The sequence below is a fragment of the Notolabrus celidotus genome, chromosome 16, assembly GCF_009762535.1.
Source record: "Notolabrus celidotus isolate fNotCel1 chromosome 16, fNotCel1.pri, whole genome shotgun sequence".
Classification (NCBI taxonomy): Eukaryota; Metazoa; Chordata; class Actinopteri; order Labriformes; family Labridae; genus Notolabrus; species Notolabrus celidotus.
In genome coordinates this window covers 6843842-6864803 of record NC_048287.1, presented here as the reverse complement: position 1 = coordinate 6864803, position 20962 = coordinate 6843842, and the positions used below count along the sequence as shown (strand labels likewise).

At 41.1% G+C, this 20962-nt stretch overlaps 1 protein-coding gene across 1 annotated transcript in view; it reads right to left on the bottom strand.

Moving 5' to 3' along the window:
* The window catches only part of LOC117828310 (retinoic acid receptor beta-like), a 256995-nt gene that overhangs the window by 140316 nt on the left and 95717 nt on the right, over positions 1–20962 (bottom strand). The window contains exon 4 of the mRNA XM_034705349.1: positions 9719–10102. Within this exon, the coding sequence (XP_034561240.1) occupies positions 9719–9911 (193 nt within the window). The 5' untranslated portion in view covers positions 9912–10102. The remainder of the gene's footprint in view (positions 1–9718; positions 10103–20962) is intronic.

Here is a 20962-nt window from a genome sequence, read left to right as displayed (position 1 = left end):
TCTTGTTGAAATGCCATTGAACGTAAGCAAGTATGAAGCATGCAGAGCATTTTAAACAGACCCAATGGTCACTACTTATGGAAGTGCAGGGGGACTACTTTTATAACATAGACACAGTAAACGCTGGTGAGAAAGGCTCTGAAATTGAGGTTGTGAGCACTCCCAGCGGTAATAATGACGGCAGAGGACACGGCACCCTACTCCACCAAATTTGAAAGACGTGGATGGTACTCTTGACTCAACTACATCTCTTTGAATGTTCTCATTACTCTCTCCTTTTGCTCTGAAGTCGGCTGATTATCCTTTCTGTTCTAAAATCACGAAGACAATAAAATATGTTTGTATAGTTCTACGATGTTGCAGGAATATTTGTGGGGGGATCGCTCGATAGCACAAGGAGCATGTTGACTTTCACCTGTCAGATGAAGACTTTGATAATCTGTTGGGGTCCTGAGCAGGTAGGACACCGACAGGGTGGGAGTACAGGTATCCCCTCCCCAGTCCCCCTTAAGGCCAGATGGGATGAGTATTGGGAGCAAGTGCAGCAGATGGGGAGAGGATGGGAGAGTGTGAATAACAGGAAACACTAATCAGCTCACTGACATGCTCATGTGAGACTGTTTTAGAATCTGGTTTTGAAACCTTTGCTGGGTTATGGTTTCATTTTATTTACCGACAAACATTTCAGGCAGGAAAAAAAGGCTCTTACATGTGTGGCATGGTGGGTTGATGGTCGGGGAGTATGATTTGGTGTAAAAAAAATTCAGTAAAAAGGATTTTTTTTTTGCTTTAATCTCTGTGAATATCTTCTAATAATACCTTTACATATTACTTTTGTAATTTTATTCATCTTATTTTAAGTTTTTACTGCATTCAGGCTGTTATGATCTTCATGTGCCACAACTTACCCGAGGAGTCCACAGGATGCGTGTGCGCCACATTACGGCTGCGCAGTGTGTTTGCTCCGTCAGAGGGCTTGCGTCCTGATCCACAGGATGTTGGGAGCGTAGCGTAGTGCAGAGCAGGCAGGATCAGCTGGATCCAGCATAGAGAGAACCACGTACAAACAGGTCACAGAGCCTTTCTGGGGTTGAATTTCTGCTCATTTGGAGTGTATTCCATTACTTTTGTGCTTTACTCATCACCGAGTATGCTGCATAACTGTTAAGTTTCGTTTTTGCAGGTTTTGATGAGTTTAATATGAATAATTCGGCTCTATTTTGTTGTCCTGTTACCTTCTGACACAGTGATCATCTTAAAGTCTTGTTGTAGTCGACCTGGATCACTGATATGTGGCTGTTTGTTGCTTACATCCATAATTGATCAGAGTATTTCTGATCTAAACGATCTTTAAACGCTCAGGAGTCCGTGTATGATGTTTTATTTTGAGATTGGCGGATGTTGCATGCGATCCTTGTGCCTGACTTCCTGTCCAGGTCGTTCTTTTCTGTGCATGTTGACACATGCTGGGCGCTGGCTCCGTCGAAACATAGACTTAAAACGCATCTCTGGCGGAGCGGCGCGGGGGTAGCTCCCGAGACAGAGCCGTAACGTAATGCCATGCATCCTGTGGACCCGAGGCTTTACATGCAGTCACTGTCAGAGTCAGTGGAATTCTGATGTGGCTGTGATAACACAGAGTGTTTTACTCTGAAAATTAACCGGATGTTTTCATTTTGTTTTGGTGCCTGACTTCCTGTCCTGCTCCATCTGCTCTGTTGAGATTGATGCGTCATGCTCAAGCATTCGGCAAAAATAGAAGTCTTGTGTTTCTGATACAGAGGGTTCCTACCTGCCGGATCAGAGACAAAGTCAGAACGCAACGGAGTGGATCCAGTGGAAGTTAATACATTAATTAGAATAGAAACCTATCAGATCCAGTGCTGTGACAGAACGTAGATGGACCCGACACGGATCTGGTGGAATTTGGTTAGTTTGCAACTACTATAATAAAGTAAAACTTCTTTGACAGATCATACATTGAAACATTATTTAATATCTAGTAAGTATTGACTCATAAAAGGAGACTCATACAATAGAATAACAGCATCCTAAGAGGATAAGGCTTATTCATTTATACACTTCAGGAAGGAGGCTGTACTAAGACAATACTATTCATTGATGCAAATTCAGCCCCCCAAAAAGAGCAGAAATCAAACACACACCAGCCCCCCAATTATCATATGTGATGAAATCCTCTTGTGCTTAAAGGGAAATAGCTGCTGTATGAATTTAAAATTTCAATGAATGTTTTAATTTGTGCGCCTGATTACAATATTCCCTTTGTCTATTTTTCTTATATTTAATCACCCAGGCGTAGCTTGTTTTTGACTGGGACATCGGTGTTCCCAGGAGGTTTCTGATGTTTCCAGTGGAGTTCAGCTTCCTTTGAGAATCCCCTGGTGGAGACGGGAGGCGGCAGGCAGGGCGGACCGGACTGCTGACCCAACAACAGCGAGTGTTTGAGTGTGTCCCTGGGGACGCTGTGACGAACCTGATCATTTGTGTGAATCCACAAATCTCACTCAACAGCAGCATTCATTATCTTTGTGTTTGTTTCATCTGCTTCTTCCCTGATGTCTAAAGTTCAGACGCGATCAGATCTTTCTGTGTCAGGCTGCCTGGCATTTATTCCTTTGTCTCTACTGTTGTGAATAATACAGTCTGTGTTCATATTATATGTGACGCCACGCATCCTTTGGACCCAAAGCTTTACATGCAGTCACTGTCAGAGTCAGTGGACTCCTGATGTGGCTGATTTTGTAAGGAGTGGCTACAGGTCGACCACAGACACTGTTCCATGTTTCACACACCAAGAAGATGATCAAGAGGAAAATGGATTTTGTACTCTTTTTATTTACTTTTTGTTTGTTGTTTTCCTCTTTAAGTGTGAGAGTGCTGCATATTTCATGTCCACACTTCATCCTGCCCCAGTCAAAACAGGAGATCATAAAAATGTATTGATGTTCTCTTCTTCTTGCTTTCAACTGCAAGAACTGACTGTGTTCATGATTTTTTAAACACAAACAGTATGGTTTTACTTCAGGTAAATATGCAATATGAATACAAAAACTTGAATCTCTAAGTGGGATCAATGTTTGTCTTTAGGGGCAAATTACTTTAAAAGTTGTAAAACATATAACATCCAGTTTTAAGTTTAAAAAAAGTCTTTAAAACAGGTTCTTCACATTCGCTGTTTGTACTTCTGCCAACTGAAAGCGAAACCAGTAGCTCAAGCGCTGTAATGCATGCCATGCATAATGCATGCGAGTTCCTTTTGGGTCTAAACCTGACTTAAAAAATGTTTCAAATCAACAATGTTGCTTTGAGAAAAAAAGGATGATCATAAAATAGATGTGTTATGTGCAATACTATTTGTCTCTTTTTGCCTTGAGGCCCATTTCACCCTCCATACCTGATCAGCTGCTGATCTGTGTCGCGCTGCAGGCGGAGAACGTCTGTGTTGTGTCTGCAAATAGTGCAAAAACAAACAGACTTTCTGGCTGCAAATTGAAGTGCTGAAAAAAATCCAAGTAGAGCGTACACCTAAACAGAAGTGATAACCCAGTTTTAAATTGATCTCTTATTGGCCGTCATATTTTTCAAAAGGCTGATGCCGATATGCATCAAAATGCCATACAGGCGCCAATAATCCGCCCGACTGATAATCGCTCGATCCCTACTATAAAATACGCAATCACTCCCGGGTGGGGCGTACACGTTTAATATTGTGATTTCAGACCCCTCTATCTTTCCCGTTATCCTGATAAATGTGCCTTCATCATCACTGATTTCTGAGATATGTTCATAGTCAAGTGCAGCAGAGATTAGTGTGGCCACACCCCTTTTAAGTTTAGATTGGACAGATGAGGAAAATACATATTTAATAGGGGTGCAAGAATACGTGTATCTGTATCGACCCGTTCGATATGTCTATGTATTTTCCTCATCTGCCCCCCCTTGGAAGTCAAAGCAGAAGTGGTTCAAGGTTACCTCTCTCATAGATCAGGTCTATACCTTGTTCTTTTATTTAACAGACTAAATAGCATTATGTTATTTAGCTTATTTACATGACGGGATGTCATTTCGCACGTTCACAATTCTCCTCTGCTCTCTGTATCACACGCAGACATAAACACACATGCAACCCCCCCTGCACAGCAGAACATGTCAGGTATAGCTGCCCCTGATACATTTCATTTCATTTAAAAACTGCTTTTGAGCTGAAACAAATGTTGGTAATTTCAATGAACTACAAGTAAAAAAAGGCATGGAAATTTCTCTTTTTCTGTATTGAAAAAGTATCAAACCGTGACAAAAAGGTATCGTACCGAACCGTCAATTCTGTGTATCGTTGCACCCCTGATATTTAAAGCCGTTTCATTTTAACCTCAAGTGGTCAGTTTGGTTCATGTGTGTCTCCTGAAGTAAGGCGAGCTGGGCTTTTTCTTTTTTTAGTTTAGACAATATCTTATTCATCTTAATAACACTCAAGACCCCATTTACATTAAAAGAAATTATTTTCACTGGTTCATTTTGTACTTTGTTCATGTAGTTCTATTAACTGACCACACAGCATAACTTTAACAGCAGCAGGTAAATCCCTCTTAGAGCAACAACAACAACCAAGACAAGTAAAGAATAAAAAAAACAGATGGAGTATAACTGAAGCATGAGTTCTCCCAACCACATTTCCAACAGTGGATCACTTCCACTGTTTCCCTTAGTCTTTTAAGGAATACCTCTAATCACTCCCTGAGTTAGTGGGCCTTCCAATGTGATGGTGCCCTCAGAAAAGAGAATCCCCAACCATTTTAACTCAACATTAGTTTTATTTCACCATTTTGTTCACAACATAGCCTTACATAAGACATCTTCCCGTCTATATACAGTCTCTCCTTGTATCCTGCAGCACCTCGGTTCTGCCAGGGGCGCAGGCCCAACGCCACGACGAGCGCCCCTGTAGCTTCTCTCGCCTTTGGGTCTGTAGCACTGTTGAAGTGGGGATGGTGAGATTCTCCCGAAGTAACTTCTCCACAAAATGGATCATGGATTGGGATCCCGATTCCACCCCCTCCGGTACCCCATATAGTCTGAGCGTGTCCCTCCTCGAGTAGACTTCCAGCAATGTCATTTCAAAATTCAGCTTTTCCTGTGCTGCTATCAACATGGCTAATATCTCATCTGTATTCTGGAGCTTATCTTCGTGTTCAGCGACCCTGGTTTCCACCTCGTTGAGTCTCGTTTTGTCCAGCTCTCCTCTGATGTCTTTTAGTTAGGTTTTCGTGTCTTTTCGAAATTCTTTCACCTCTTTTACATCGCCTCTTAGTTCTTCCAATATCAACATCAAGCTCACTGGTTCATTCTCTGCGGAGCTAACATTAGCTTCTGCTGTTAGTTTTTTTTGCATCTCAGGTTTTTTTTCACATTTGCTGTGTTGTTCTCAGTTAAGTCCACCACTCCCAAGAGGTGAATTTTTTCTTTTGCGTAGCTTCAGGTCTTGAAGACTCCATTTTGGATTTATGAGGTTGATATATTGCGTTGGGACGTTAACTTTCAAGGCATCAACGTCCACTCGAACCTCTGACAGGGGCAGCAGGTCCGGCCGGGTTGGCTTTGGTCATAAAGCGCTTGTATGAGCCCACTGTCTCCACATCAGAGTCCTCTTCTTGACTGTCTGAGCTGCGCACGATCACATCACCCATGCTTCCTCTTGCATTTAAACTCATACGAGACAAAAGCAGCTAATGTTGGGTTATATTGGCTAACTCACTTCAGTGTTACCTGGAGCGGAGACTTAATGGCTACAGAGATGAAGAGAGAGGAGGTAGCGTTACTTGCATCTCCCTGTTACGTTTTATGGGAAACACATGGTGATCATCAAGAGACATGTAACCTTAATGGTGCGTTCACACCAAATGCGAACGATTGCGCTATACGCGCGAATATGGACGCGCAAATGATTTATGTTTACTCGCGCAAATGGAGCAAGCCCACGCCACAGCTGTCTGTTCTCAACAAACATAAGACAGTGGAGGCTGGCTTGACTTTCATTTCTGAAGTGGAGGCTGGCTTGACTGCAGTAACAAGTTTGAGCTCGCGGACATTGAATGGGGAAGCCACTTATACTAAAGGGGGCAGAGTTAACTTCCTACTACTACAACCGATAGCTGACAGACAAAGTTTTTCACAACTAACCACATAATCCTGCTCACTCCCAGTCCTCACAGTGAGCTCCTGTTTATTCCTTATTCCATACAAACAGGTAGTGTCACAGAGTTTGGGGAAGCTGCACGGTGATAGAAATCGCTGAAATCTTCGCTGGTCCATATGTCACACAACACACGTCACCGGGGGATGTGCACGCCGATTGGCTATCACACCGTGATTCATTCACTTGAGTTCAGATATTTCAACTCTTGCGAATCGTTCGCACGAATGAATTCGCTTCATACGTGCGATACGCGCCGCCAGACCTCTGCTCGCGTCTACTCACGCCTCTACATTGACTTTACATGTACTTCATTTGCGCGAATGATTCTAGTCGAGTTTGGTGTGAACGCACCATAAGACTTTGGCATTTCAGTGCCAAGATAGACAGCCAGTTTCGGTAGTATCTTCATTGTTTACGAGAATGAAGGGATGGTATGATAAAAAGGCCAAGGATCGGGTGTTCTCTCCAGATGACAAGGTTCTTGTGTGTTTGCCAGCACCAGGATCAGCTCTGAAGGCTAGGTACAGCTGCCCTTACTCTGTAGAACATCAGGTTAGTGGGGTTGACTATTTGGTTTAGATGAAAATGCACTCCATAGAATCTGCAACCTTCCATCTCAGTTTTGTTTTCGTGTGGCAGCAGTTTGGTCAGTTAAACACGTGTATATAACTCTGGAAAGAGCAGCATGCATCTTTCGTGTGGCAGCAGTTAGGTCAGTTCATCACGTCTATATAACTCTGGAAGGAGCAGTATGCATACGTGGGTTCTTAATTTGTTCAGTTTAACACACTTTTATTACTCAGGAATGAATTGGGAGCTAACTTATTTTTGAAGGACTTGAATTAAGCACACTCCTATGAAGTACATGTAGTATTGAGCAGATTATGTTGTATATTGTATTTTACTGGTGGAACTTATACAGTCTCAATTTATTTTTATCTACAGTTTGCATAGTATTTGTAAAGTGTTTTTTTATGTTTAACAAATGTTAACACAGTCTAGGCCAGGGGTCGGCAACCTGCGGCTTCGGAGCCACATGCAGCTCTTTCATCCTTATGCTGCGGCTCCCTGTGGCTTTGGAAAATAAATGATGATTAATCAATTTAAGTAGGTTTTTTTTTTATTGTCATGTACAGAGGTAATGAATATTGTCATTCAGATTGTCAATAAAATAATGGCAAATGGGTTAAATCCCTTCATTGATTTCATAAGCAACACACTATAGTTCTTCATACAATCTTAATCAAACACGTAGAAGTACCTCGGGACGGCAGATTAAAAGTACCTTGAAATAGATGCCAAAAGCTTAATGAAACTGAGACATGAGAGTTCCTTAAAATAGATCCAAGAGTGATTTTAAAAAGATCCGCAACCATCAGTGTACCCTTGTGAAAGGATGCAGCGTGAAAAAGCAAATAAAACATACTTTTAAAAAACTAAGAAGGTGCCTTAGAAACAAGGCTAAAGGGTACCTCAAACTTGAAGGTGTCTTGAATCAGTCACGAAACAGACACAACCTTGTGCATTACTTTTTCAGAGGTAGGTATTTATTAAAACAAGCTAAGCTACTTGATGAAGATTTATTGAAAGACAATCCTTTTGATTCCTCTTTTGATTTTGAACGTTGGCGTTGCGCTCACATGTAATTAAAATAAAGAATAAAAACTTTGCCACATAGAAACATCCAACATTGAAATTGTCTCTCTCTCTGTTTTGTGTATTTACACTTCAGAGCTGAGCTGCACACCTGAGCTCTTCACCGGGAGAAGAGTCCCCCCCTGGGTGGGGCTGCCTGCTGGTTTTTGTGTCAGAACAGATTTTGAAGGGATGGCGGTCGAGGGATGAGAGAAGGAGGAGAGGAACGTGAGGGATAGAGATGGGGAGCTGAAAGTCGAAAACAGCCGAGCTCAGGCTTAGGCAACACAAACAAGAGCATGTCAGAATATTTCTTCAGTTGCAGGAGACACCAGGGGACAGTTACAGTGAGGAAATAATCCAGGAGCAATGCTGCTGTCTGGATTACTCACTGTTGACTGAGATTTTTATCAACATGTTCTGTCTGATAAACACCAGAAACCTCAAGAGGGTTTTAGAGTACAGAGTAGCACAACTGAAAAAAACCAACTCAGTTTGAGACATCGTGAAAAGATATTAAGTCATTCTGTACTGCAGCTTTTGTACCAATAGTTTAGATTTCCATAGAATAAGAGAGCTCAAAAGAGATGACCTACAAAAACATGAGGCCTACTTTATGTATAGCACAAATTAAAATGACAAAGCATCTCCTCACACACAAGGTGCACCTTCTCCACATGACTGAAATGTAAGTTTTGGTTGCAATCACTCTTCAAGACTATAAATGTACTGCAGAGCTAGGAATGTGAAACAAAAAAAGCTGCATCTCTTTCTTTATTCTGTAGCAATGGTTGTATTTCATCATGGTACCACACAGGCATTGCTGGTGTCTTTGAGTCACAGCTACCCATTTCTCATTTTTATATTCAGTGAGCACCAGCAGGAGCAGGAAGGACAGTGATTGACTGGTACCACACAACAAGACAGGGCAAGATATGTTACACATTTCAGCAGTCGTACACTCGCTCCATGCAACTGAGTTTTCTAAGTGGGTACAGTTTTCTTAAGATGTAGCTACTTAGCACCTCTACAACCAGTCCTCAGTCAGTGTAATTAAGTGGGACACACATGGGCTGGATGGGCCTCAACTCTGCTCAGATTCTGTGTGGGCTGGTGTTAGGTCCAAATGGGCAAAGCAGGAGAATAAACACTACATTCGAGACAAAGACATGGGCAATATAGACAGTTCCCAAGTGTGCCATGTTCATACTTAATGGGTCTTCATTGAGCCCATAAAGGGTCTGTCTGTATCTGGGCCACCCCATGGCAACTTAGGGCCAAATTGGCACAACCCCAGATATGTTTCTCAGTTGGGGCCCAAGATGGGTTTGCTGGCTGGGGTTGGGGATTTCTGCAAGACCCTGGATTACAACCCATGAAGGATATACTTTTCTTTCAGTCAGGACAAAAACAGTGGCTCTCTGCCTGAAAGTTTGAATTGCAACGACTAATTTACCATTACGAGGCCAACTCTTAGTTTATACTTTGTCACATAAAGGGCAAAGTGCGTCCTTGAATGGCACTGCATGTAAATCATCTGATCCAATGTGGACTTGATTTATTTGCTGATCGGGTTCCAGTATTTATAGAATAAACACATTTGCACTACTTAAAGGAATACGACTGGTCGAGGTAAAGGTTGGGCCAATATGTTTTGCCTCCTGTTTGATACTGAACAGGAACATAGTTTATTTAGGAATGCATGAAGAGCACAAAGGACCAATCTAGATGTGTTAAATGGGAGGACTTTGTCACCAGAGTGATACTTGCAGATCTGTTTAAGGGCTCAAACTCAAAAAGACTGCCCATCCGAGAGGTAACATTCATGACTTTGCTTTAGGACAGTAATAGATACCCAGTAGTACTCACCAACAGGAGAAGGTGTGCTGCCGCTGCTGGATGGCTGCTGGATCTGCAACCTGTGCGGTGAGGGTGGAGGCGGGAGCTGTGGCAGGGAGCTGATGATAGAGGGGAACAGGAAAGGATACACGCCAGGTGTGTAGCGCCTCATCTGAACTAATGGAGGACTGCTGCGGGGCTGGGCGCGGCTGGCGGTCTTCATCACAGCGATGGGTGAAGGGTGCACTGAGCACTGAGTGAGCTGAGGCTTGGCGAGGCTGGGAGGCCATCAGGGGGACCGTGGCCGAGGTTAGTGTGTCTGGAGTGGGTGTGGTACCACCTCAGCACTCCAGAGATGCATGGTGGTGGAGTTTGGTGTCACTCAGGTGGGCTCAGAGGCAGGTTTCATCCACACTGTAACACAGACACATGTTAACTCTACGTTAGCTATATGTCAGACGCTCTTCAAACGATAGATGATGAATGAAAGTGTGCATGAATGAAATGTTAAATCAAAGTCAACTTCATGAGAAATCCATGGGAATTAGCCGGCTTTAACAAAGTGTAGGACTGTCAGTTTGGATTTGGGTTGGCTTTGTTCATGTCTCCTGGTTTTCCTTTAGTGTCTTCTACAAGTTCTCTCAGCGGATTCTTCATTTCGCTCAAATCTGTCTGTTCAATCGCTGTCCTTGAGCCTATATATCTGAACAAAGCGGGTAATATCATAAAAGAGACATATTTACATAATTAAAAGACATTCTAAGGGCGCCATATATCTCCTAGCATAATGCTTACCACACACTAGAAGTCTTTTATACCATTAAAATACGACACCCCTCACATTGAGGCACATTTTAGACAATGAAAAGAGACGGCATCTTCCAGAAACAACAAATAGATTCCTGTTATCACTGTTCACTATTCAGCTTCTTGTGAATTTTTTTTTACAATGAAGCCGATAGTCGAAGCTTTGGGTCACAGCTGCCCTTGTGCTTGATGTTTTAGTATCTGCAGCAACAATTCACACCTTAATGTTAGAAGTTTTAGCATCACAAGCTAGCAGGCTGCTAATTAGGTTCTCTCTCTCTTCTCTTATTTTTGTAACCAATACCAAGCCTTACAACAAGTGAGCGTCCAACGGTGAGGTCACACTCAGTTAGCATGCAGGAAGAGTTCTCAATTAACATGTTAAGTTCTTGAAAAGACGGCCTGTACAATTGTTGTAATTTGGTGCAAAAAGTTTGATTTCTGGACTGAAAAGTATTTTTTTAATTTTACCTATCAAGTGCAAATACATTGCAAGATGTACTTCAGACAGTTGGGCTGCAAATTCAGAAACTCTGCATATAAAAACATAAAAGAAACAAAAGTCCAAATAATTGCAATGATGCAAAAAAAAAATGCCAATATTAAAATATGTATACTGAAGAAAGCAAAATCAGATGCACTGACAGCAAACATGTTGATTCAGTGCACTTCAGTTGTGATGACTTGTTCATTGTATTTCTTTTAGTATTTCTTATTTCTTCATGTTGCCCCTTTATTCCAGTGTTGCATGATTCACAATCTGCGGTGTTTATATTTTACAGTGTGTTCATTTGACCTATTTGCAGCATGCTCCTGTCATTTCATTTGTCATGAACTTTATTATCATTTGTTTTCATTTATATTGTTGGGGCTTTTACACCTTCATTTTTAGAGGAAAGGACAGTGAACATAACTGGATACCAGGAGAGAGTCAGGAATGACATGCGTGACAGGAGTTGCAGGCTGGAATCAGACCTGGGCTGCTCCTTACACTGGTGTGCAACTTAACCATTGGGCTAAATGCACACCTGCATTTGTCTTGAACTTTTGTATATCCTTTTGAGTTGTTTCATTTATGCGTTTTTCAGCCCTTTTCTCCTATTTTCACTCTTATGTAATATTGCACAGCATTTTCACTTTTTGGCCTCTGTAGGGGAGTCACTATTTGGTACAAAGACCCGTTGTTGGTTGCATACAGAGCAGGACTTTTTGCATTTTTTAGGTAATGATATTTCAATTCAGACGGTGCACAGACTATTTAGTGAGACTTCAACTGATGCAGGTCTTGAAACAAAACCCTGTGTTCTCTTTATTTATTAGACCAGAAGGACAAAATCTGCATTTCCTTCTTTATTTATTTAACCAGGTAAGAGACTCATTGAGATTTAAAACCTTGTTTTCAAGAGTGACCTGGCCATTTGACTCCAAAATGAGAAATCCTAAGATTTCTCCAGGAATTAAAGACAGCAGCGATTTTTATTTGCAAGATCAATTACTTTTAAGCTCATCTTAATTGCCTGCTGCAAAGATAGACTACTTAGACAATAGAGACTAAATTAAACAACTTAGAGTAACACAAGGAGCTTAGCCCTGCAACTTAAACTGAAAGGATTTCCCCAAATATTCCCCTCAGAGGATTTTGTCCTCATAGATCAGTTGCACTCAAGTGTTTAAAGCAAACTTCTCATCACACTGCAGCAGCTGCTAAGGATGAAGATGACCAGGGCGGAGCTGAGGTGGGATCAGTCCTCTATTCTGAATTCTGTGTTACAAAGTGAAAACTGCTGAAGTTTAATGGTGATTGTAAACCCCTCATTCTGTCAGAGTCTTTAAAGTGATCTGTAACCATGATGCTTTTTAATTAATGATCACCTGATTGAGTTTTGCTTCTGTGCATCCCACCAAAGTGAGCAAGACGTGGTTTCAGAATCCATTTAAAGGTTTATTTATTCCCGAAAGAACATTGATGTTTCCAATGCTGCTAAGATCACAGTAAAACAAGCAAAACAACAAACACAAAATAAATCCTGAAATTAAAATAGAAATCAACCTGAACAATCTGAAACCCCAAACTCTTCCAGAGAGGGAAGAACTGTGATCTTTGGAGTTTGTTGGACAGGAATCTGTGATCTTGGAGCATCACAGGAAAATGTAGATTTACCAAATTCAGAGGAAGCTCAAGGGACTTAAGGAGCTGGCTGGATGAGTTATGTGGCTTCCAAAACTCATTTTAATGTAAGTAGGAAGTCTGCCAATGACGACCTTCAAAATATACAAATATCAACGTTTGTTGCACCTCTCTTCAAGAGAAGGACAACCAACCTACTCATAGAGGACACAACCATGGGTGCCAAATCTATCACCAGTTATGACCCTGACCACAGAGTGATAGAGTCCAGGAGCTTCAGACTTTAAAAATATCATCAGTATCTGAGAGAAATCTGAAAGCATGGGCTTCTATCTGATTGAGATGTGGTTCACAGACCCACGCTGAAGTCTCAAGGGTGAATTCACTAAGAATAGATTGTGACCACTAATTGCACACAGAGTTGTGCATTATTTGGCCCTACTATCTGCTCCATCTCAATGTCAAAACCGTATTCCACTGATGATATTGAAGTGGAAACATGGTGTTACAACTGGGTCCAAATTGTAACAACACAAAGGGCAAACACAGACTGATTAATTACCACATGTTTATTGGGTCACCACAAAACAGAAACCAACATAGGAAACGTGTTCATCTGTATCAGTGGTGTCGGGGTGTCTGGTTGAGTGTATTACGTAGTGTATGGAAATGATGTCAAAAGGGGAAAAGAGAGGAGACGTCCTCTCCCATGCCGAGCCAGCCAGAGTAAGAGAGCTACTGAAGGCCTGCAGCACCTTTTGTATCTGCTGGACCAGGGCAGGTGGGCTCAATCAGCCTGATTAGCCAACCTACTACTCAGGGAAAAAAAGAGGGAGACACAAACACAGCAAGACAAGCCCAAAGTTGTCACAATGGCCATGAGTTTTGCAGTTTGCTCTTGTTTTGTATCTGATTGTGGAGATGAGCTTTCAGCATCTCCAAGCTTTGTTAAAATGCTGTACAGAAGGGTTGCACTTTTTCTCTGCAGGACACTGTTATGTCCCTTTTTCTTTATTTCCAAATATCGGCAAAGACAAAAGACATCGATGTTGAAATTTAACTACCATAAATTCCCTGTCTGAAAGTGAGCTCCATTACTTACTGTTGGATTTTAAGCTAAATCACAATCTATCTTCGAGACTTAAACACTCAATTCTGGTGTCTGAACATGACCAAAAGATAAACACTCTTGAATCATTTGAGAACTTGGGATCAATTGTGATAAATTAAACAAACATTAAACAATATAATAGAGCAGTGGTCCTGTCAGACAGAATCATGCTGACTGTCACAAAAAGGGGTTTTTGGCTCGTGGGCACAAATCTTACTCCAAATGAAAATACTTCAGTTTGATATGCTGCCTGGCTCATTCTAACTATCGATTTTAGTGACTCAAACTCTCATAAAAATCTGGAGGTACAGACAAACTTGAGTTTTTATTATTTATATTAATCTCACTGCCCCTGTTGTCTGAGGGGTCATTGAGGGTTAGGGGTGGTGGGCTGTCTTACATCCCATTAACATGTTGAAGCTGGGAGGGATATTAGACAACCTGCAGTTTCCAGTGGGTGGAGAGCTGTTGCTTGTTTGGCTCCAGCAGACTTCTCTCCCCGGGGTCATACACACATTACCGTAACAGTTTAATCAAGAGGGGCAGGAGATAAGTACACACACTCTGAGAAGATTCTTCTAACTCACTCCGGAAACTTTTAGTGCAGCTTTGTCCATTCAGAATCATAAACCAGTCTTTTAAAAGAGAGGAGAAGGAAGGTGCACCCTTTCAAGAGCTTTCCATGCCTAAGACCACCACTGTGACTGAAGGGAAAGATCCTGATACACTTTAATCAGTGCAAAGAACAGAAGCCTTCAATGTAAAATCTCAAAGCTCCTTCTTATGCTATGAAAAAAGCACTCGTGAAAGAATTTGTGCTGCAACCAGTGCATGCATTAGGGGCCATACACTTATGAGGCCCATGGCAAACGCCATGCCAAGACATGCGCAAAATGTACAAGCCTTCGTTTCATCCCTATCACGTGAACGAAGCATGTGGTTGTTGTTAAAACCATCCTTCTTACCGGTACTCTACACTGACGGTTTAAATCAGTCATCTTATCTTTATTTGTGCTCATTTAAATATTACAAAACTCATCTTTTTTCCCTGAATAAAAATATAATTCATACCAACCACCTTCCTCTCAAAAGTTACGAAAACCAGGTGCTGGAAAATCCTAATTTGTACATCTAATGACCTTATGGCTCCAAGTCATGTGCGAACCAAAGACTGCATGAATAATGGACGTAGTATCCGTGACCTCACCTATCTGTTTCTGAAGCGCTGTTTTGAGGCCAATCATTGGTGGGAGCCATATTGGAAATGCTGAACTCAACCAAACTTTTGTCGGGCTAGTGTGATGTAAAGAGGCCGGCCTTTAGCCTCCTCGCTAACAGCTACAGTGTTCCCCCCTGTCAATCACGTCAGCTGTGCCTCTCATAATGGAAAACACGTAATCTAAATATCTTTGAAACTGCTCCGATACGAAAAAATTCACCCCTGTGTGTGCCGATCGAGAAATGAGCTATCCAGACTAAAATATTTTTTTTGTAACAGTCTGTAAACATGTTGATTTCTGCTGTAAAGATCTGCATTTTTAATTGGTGTGTATGTGGTTTCTGTTACTTCTGGAGCCAGCCTCAAGTGGACACTCAAGGAACTGCAGTTTTTAACAATTCAGCATTGGCTTCAATTCTCACGACCTGAGGTTGCCGCTTGGTGATAACTTGTGTGTGAACCTAATTTTTCCAACAACCTTGAGCGAAACGTAATAATAAGTCTCCTGGTTTCTGTCCATGGTGCTGAGATGTGCTTCTGAAAAGACAGACAAGGTTTTTTTCTGTTCCTAAATCCAGATACAGCTGCACAGATTTCGTGGTTTCAGGGACTGTGTTGATGCTTACAGGAGCGTGAACACTTGAAATAAAAGAACATTGTCAAAGTTTTTAATGTGGCTCTCTGGTCTAAGAACACTCACTCTTCTAGCATAAAGTAATGAGAGCTTTTGAACCTCTTTATCTCAGGTCATCCCCTGTCCTTGTTTGTGTTCAGTTTGAAGGTCTCCTTTAAAGAAAATAAGTATTATCCTACTGAGGGGTTGCTGGTGAATCAGCACTGTCCTACTAATAATGTGAAGTAACCAACAATACTGGGCTGCTAAGATTTAGTAACACTTGAACTTTATTACAGTACAAGTAGAAGGAGAAGAGTGCTGCTGTAATGACTCAAAGTATTAAAGTAAATGGGGGTAGTTCATGCAGAGGAGGAAGACAGATTCCTCTGGGAATACTCCCTGACATGTTTATGCTGCAACATTTCTGCAGTCTGCTGCGTCTCACTCAGCAGCATCTCTGCTCCTGTGACTTCTAAACAATCTCCTTTACGAAAACTTTCTTCCCTCACTGTAGAAGAGAAACAAGAGGCAGAGCAGTGTGAGAATAATTCATGAGGCTTAATTTAGAAATGTAGCTCTGCTGCTGTAGCAGATAGAAACCTGAGAACAGTACAATGATGAGCATGAGCTGAATAAAAATAGAAAACATGAACAACAGCATGTTAGTGTATGTAGAAGTGACGTCTGATGGAGCCACTTACATGAGCGGCTGCTAAACACTGATGTGAGTCATACACAGAGAACAAGGATGTGGGCATGATAAAGGGTTGGTGAAGACATGATTTCTAGTGAAATTAACAAAAATCCTGCACACTGTTCAACTTCTAAAAATACATTTAATGGCAACGTTTCAGTCCATGACCTTCATCAAGCAGCAATGTGCAGAGAAAGGCAGAACATCTTTAAAAAAGGTGTGGCTGCAAGTCTGCACCTTATCAGCATCACAGCATCAGGTGGAGGTAACTAAACAAAGTAGGAAATGCAAAACGTGAGCCTCCTAACAAAGAGCAGACATGACATAAAACAAGCTGGACAGTGTGAAGGCTTGTGGTACATTTATTGATCATCTCACTACCCTTCTGCCTGTGTTGGGCAAGGTACATCTAAAATGTAATTAGTAGTTACTGTCATTTGAAAGTAATCAGTTACATTACAATATTACTATCTCTGAATTGTAATGCGTTACACTACTTGAGTTACTTTTACCAAAATAACTGCACAAGTATAACAAGCATTCTAAAATGCTAAAATATAGTTTATCGCAGCTGATTATAAATCCAGTGAAGGGTGATGTGGTTGAGCATGATGACTGTGTAGGCCCTAAGGCTACTAACAACTTAATATAATAGGCACAGTGAAGGCTAATGGCGCAATACAATAAGTAACAACGACCGTCAGAATATCAAAAGCAGACAAAGTCAAAGTCTGGTCAGTTATGATAAATATATCCTAAATATTTAAACTTAACTTCAGTATATTTGCGCTTTGAAGCCATTTTATTTACAGTTATAGTTTTTTTTTTTTTTTTACCTTTTTATCTTGAAGTTTGTTCCTCTCTCTCCCTGGTGTGTTCTTTCTAGTTTTATTACAACAACTACATAAGATGAGAACAAACGTCATCAAATTGAAGAAATTCATGTTAAATGTGGATCTGCAGTTATTGTGCCTTCAAAGCATCAATCTGATTTATTATTGGCATATAAATAAACATATTTCAATCTCCTCAAATTGTCGTTTAATGTTTCTCTCTCTCTCTCTCTCTCTCTCTCTCTCTCTCTCTCTCTCTCTCTCTCTCTCTCTCTCTCTCTCTCTCTCTCTCTCTCTCTCTCTCTCTCTCTCTCTCTCTCTCTCTCTCTCTCTCTCTCTCTCTCTCTCTCTCTCTCTCTCTCTCTCTCTCTCCCTTTTTTTTTCATTGCTCACTCTACCTGTGTGCCACATTTTTTTTCCCTCTTCTACGTATCATATCTCTTATTGGTCTGAGACAGCCCCAGGGGTCATCTGATCACAGACACAGCCATTGATTGGTTGACTATCCAAAACAATCACGACAGCCTTCTGTTAGCTCCGTGAACTGTAGGAATAATCATATTTCAATCAGATTTATCCATAAATCATGGATTACCATCAGTTTTGGACGGACGGGATCTGGGTAGTCTCTGAAAATACACTGATCTGGCACAGAAAACTCTCTGGATGTCGCAGAAACACACTGAGTGATTTTAGACAAACTGTTATAAAAGATTGCGTTTTCTGCTGATGGTGCCACCGCCAACCTCAGAAATGTGTGTAACGCGCGTTACTGAAATTTTCTAACGGGTATAATATTAACAAAACTGTATTAGTAATGCGTTATATTACTGCCTTACAGCAAAAAGTAATACACTATTGTAAGTGCGTTACTTTTGTAACGCGTTACTCCCAACACTGTCTCCTGCACACCTGTCCCATAAAGTGGAAAGCCTTTTCCTCACATATCATTTCTAGTGAACACATTTTTTAAAACATCTTTACCTGATAACAATACACAAGTCACAATACAATTCACAGTGCTGGGTTCACAACACGACAATCACAATATTTTCAAATGGATGAGATTAAAGTCAGATTATGAAACGATCGATTCTGTAATTCATTTATTAGACATCAGACATGTTGAATAAACTATTTTAAGTTGTGTAATTACTGGAGAAGAATTCCTGCATGTTTTTTGTGAAACTGAAAACAATTGAAGAAAGTATTTTTTGTAGGGTATAATTTCAAGTTAGAGAGAAATTGTGAATTTCTTTTTGAAACTTTATGAAATACTTTTATTGAAAAAGTCAGGAATAATTCTGCAAGTCAACAAAACAAGCCGTTGGTTTGTAAATAAATGGAACTCTATTGAAGAGCTATTTTTGCCTTTCCCTGGAAGGACAGCTGAAGAGAGACAGGAAATGTTCAGAGGTGAGGAATGACAGGCAGAAAAAGGCTGAGGTTGGTATTGAACCTACAGCCTGTCTATATGTAGTGCACATTCAAACTGCTGTTCTAAACAGGTGCCACTAATTCTGCTTTTCAGAGGAAATCTGCAGCATGTCTCTGTTTCATCTGATTCATTTTCACTGAATGATGTCAAGTCAGGTTTATTTAGAAAGCACATTTAAAAAAACTCATGTTGACAACCAAAGAGTCAACAAATAGGAACTAAAATCCTAAACTGAAGGTTTGTCACTACCCACGACAGATGAGCTGCATGTAGAGGCTCGCCTGTTCACAAACAGGGGGACACTCCAGAGGAACTCTCTCTCTCTCTCTCTCTCTCTCTCTCTCTCTCTCTCTGATACCTTCAGAGCATGTGAAGGCACTATGAGGCACATACATAAGGAGTAGAGAAATACAGAGATTGACCGATGATTACCGTATTTGGTTTCAAAATACAGTATAAGACGACCCCCCCTCTCACACGTCTCAGAATAGGTCAGAGATAACTGTCACTTTGAGACTGCATATTTCAGTTCAGTGACAGCTGTTTAATGTCTCTGCTGCACTGATAACCATCATTACCAGCTTCATGACTCTGCCTCAGTTGTTGAATTACTCCATTTACTTTAGAGCCACTTTATTCCGGTCAATGACTGTTTTCGAAACCTCCTGCTACATACTACCTTCAAACGCAGTATGCAGTACATACTTTATACTGCCTTTGAAGGTAGTATTTAATATGGCTGTTCTGTTGGATCTGTTCTGCCAGATGCTGGATCAGGCGTTGCTGAATTTTCTGTTACGGAAAGTGGAAGTAAACAACGCCCAAGCTGATAGCAAAACTGTTTCTTTAGCATCACTTATAATTTAAAAAGTTACAAAGTGGTTTATATGGAATTTAATAATTTTCACAGTCATGAACAGTTACCTGGGAGATGGGTATCCCCTCTGTAATTACTGGAAGTAACAAGATTCACCAGCGTTTATTTTTATTACTTCCCTGTAAGTGTAACGGACCATTACATGTCTGATACAACTCCAGCACAGTAGGTGGCGGTAATGCACCTAAAAACCGAGTAGCGCTGTGCATTGTGGGAAACAGTACGCGAGGGAGACTGGTCCGCTACATAATGAGAGTTTTTCCCAAATCAGTAGGACATCCAGGTAGTTTTGGCATACTGCAGATTTTGCTCTTGTCCACACACTACATACTGAATTTTGTGATGGCTCGCCTTAGTCTTGAAGGGTACACTCACCTTACAAATACAATACTCCCAATTCTGGATTATGTTGACATCATTTACAAAATGGTCTCAAGTATCACGTTCAAGAAACTGGACACTCTTTATCACTCAGCTATCCACTTTGCCACTTATGCATCCTTCCACACTCACCACTGCAATCTCTATAAATTGGTGAAGTGGCCCTCCCTTCATACCCGGCGGCTTCACCACTGGCTTCATTACATATACAAGTCAATCCTGGGCAAGACACCTCCCTACCTGTCCTCTCTTTTTCATGTCGCCCATGATTCATATCACACTAGGTCCAGTGAATACATCAAGCTCATCATACTTCTACTGTTTTTGGCCGTATTTCCTTTCGTTTTGCAGCGACTGGAATATCTCACAAAAACACCCTCAAACTTTCAACTTTGACTCCACTCACAACCTTCAAGCTTAAACTTCAACAGATTGTAGTTGACTGATGCTGCTGCTGATCACTTCAGACTTTACTTACATGCATACTTACATATACACTCCGTTCAAAAGTTTGGGGTCACCCAGACAATTTTGTGTTTTTCATGAAAACTCACACTTTTATTTATTAAATGAGTTACAAAATGAATAGAAAATATAGTCAAGACATTGTGAATGTTAGAAATAAGGATTTTTAGTTGAAATAATAATTTTGTCCTTCAAACTTTGCTTTCATCAAAGAATGCTCCCTTTGCAGCAATTACAGCATTGCAGACCTTTGGCATTCTAGCTGTTTATTTGTTGAGGGAATCTGAAGAAATGTCACCCCACGCTTCCTGAAGCACCTCCCACAACTTGGATTGGCTTGATGGACACTTCTTGCATACCATACGGTCAAGCTGCTCCCACAACAGCTCAATGGGGTTGAGATCTGGTGACTGCGCTGTCCACTCCATTACAGACAGAATACCAGCTGCCTGCTTCTTCCCTAAATAGTTCTTGCATAATCTGGAAGTGTGCTTTGGGTCATTGTCCTGTTGTAGGAGGAAATTGGCTCCAATCAAGCACTGTCCACAGGTTGGACAGTGCTTATGGTATGGCGTTGCAAAATTGAGTGATCGCCTTCATTATTCAAAATCCCTTTTATTTTTTACAAATCTCCCACTTTACCTGCACCAAAGCAGCCCCAGACCATCACATTACCTCCACCATGCTTAACAGATGGCGTCAGGC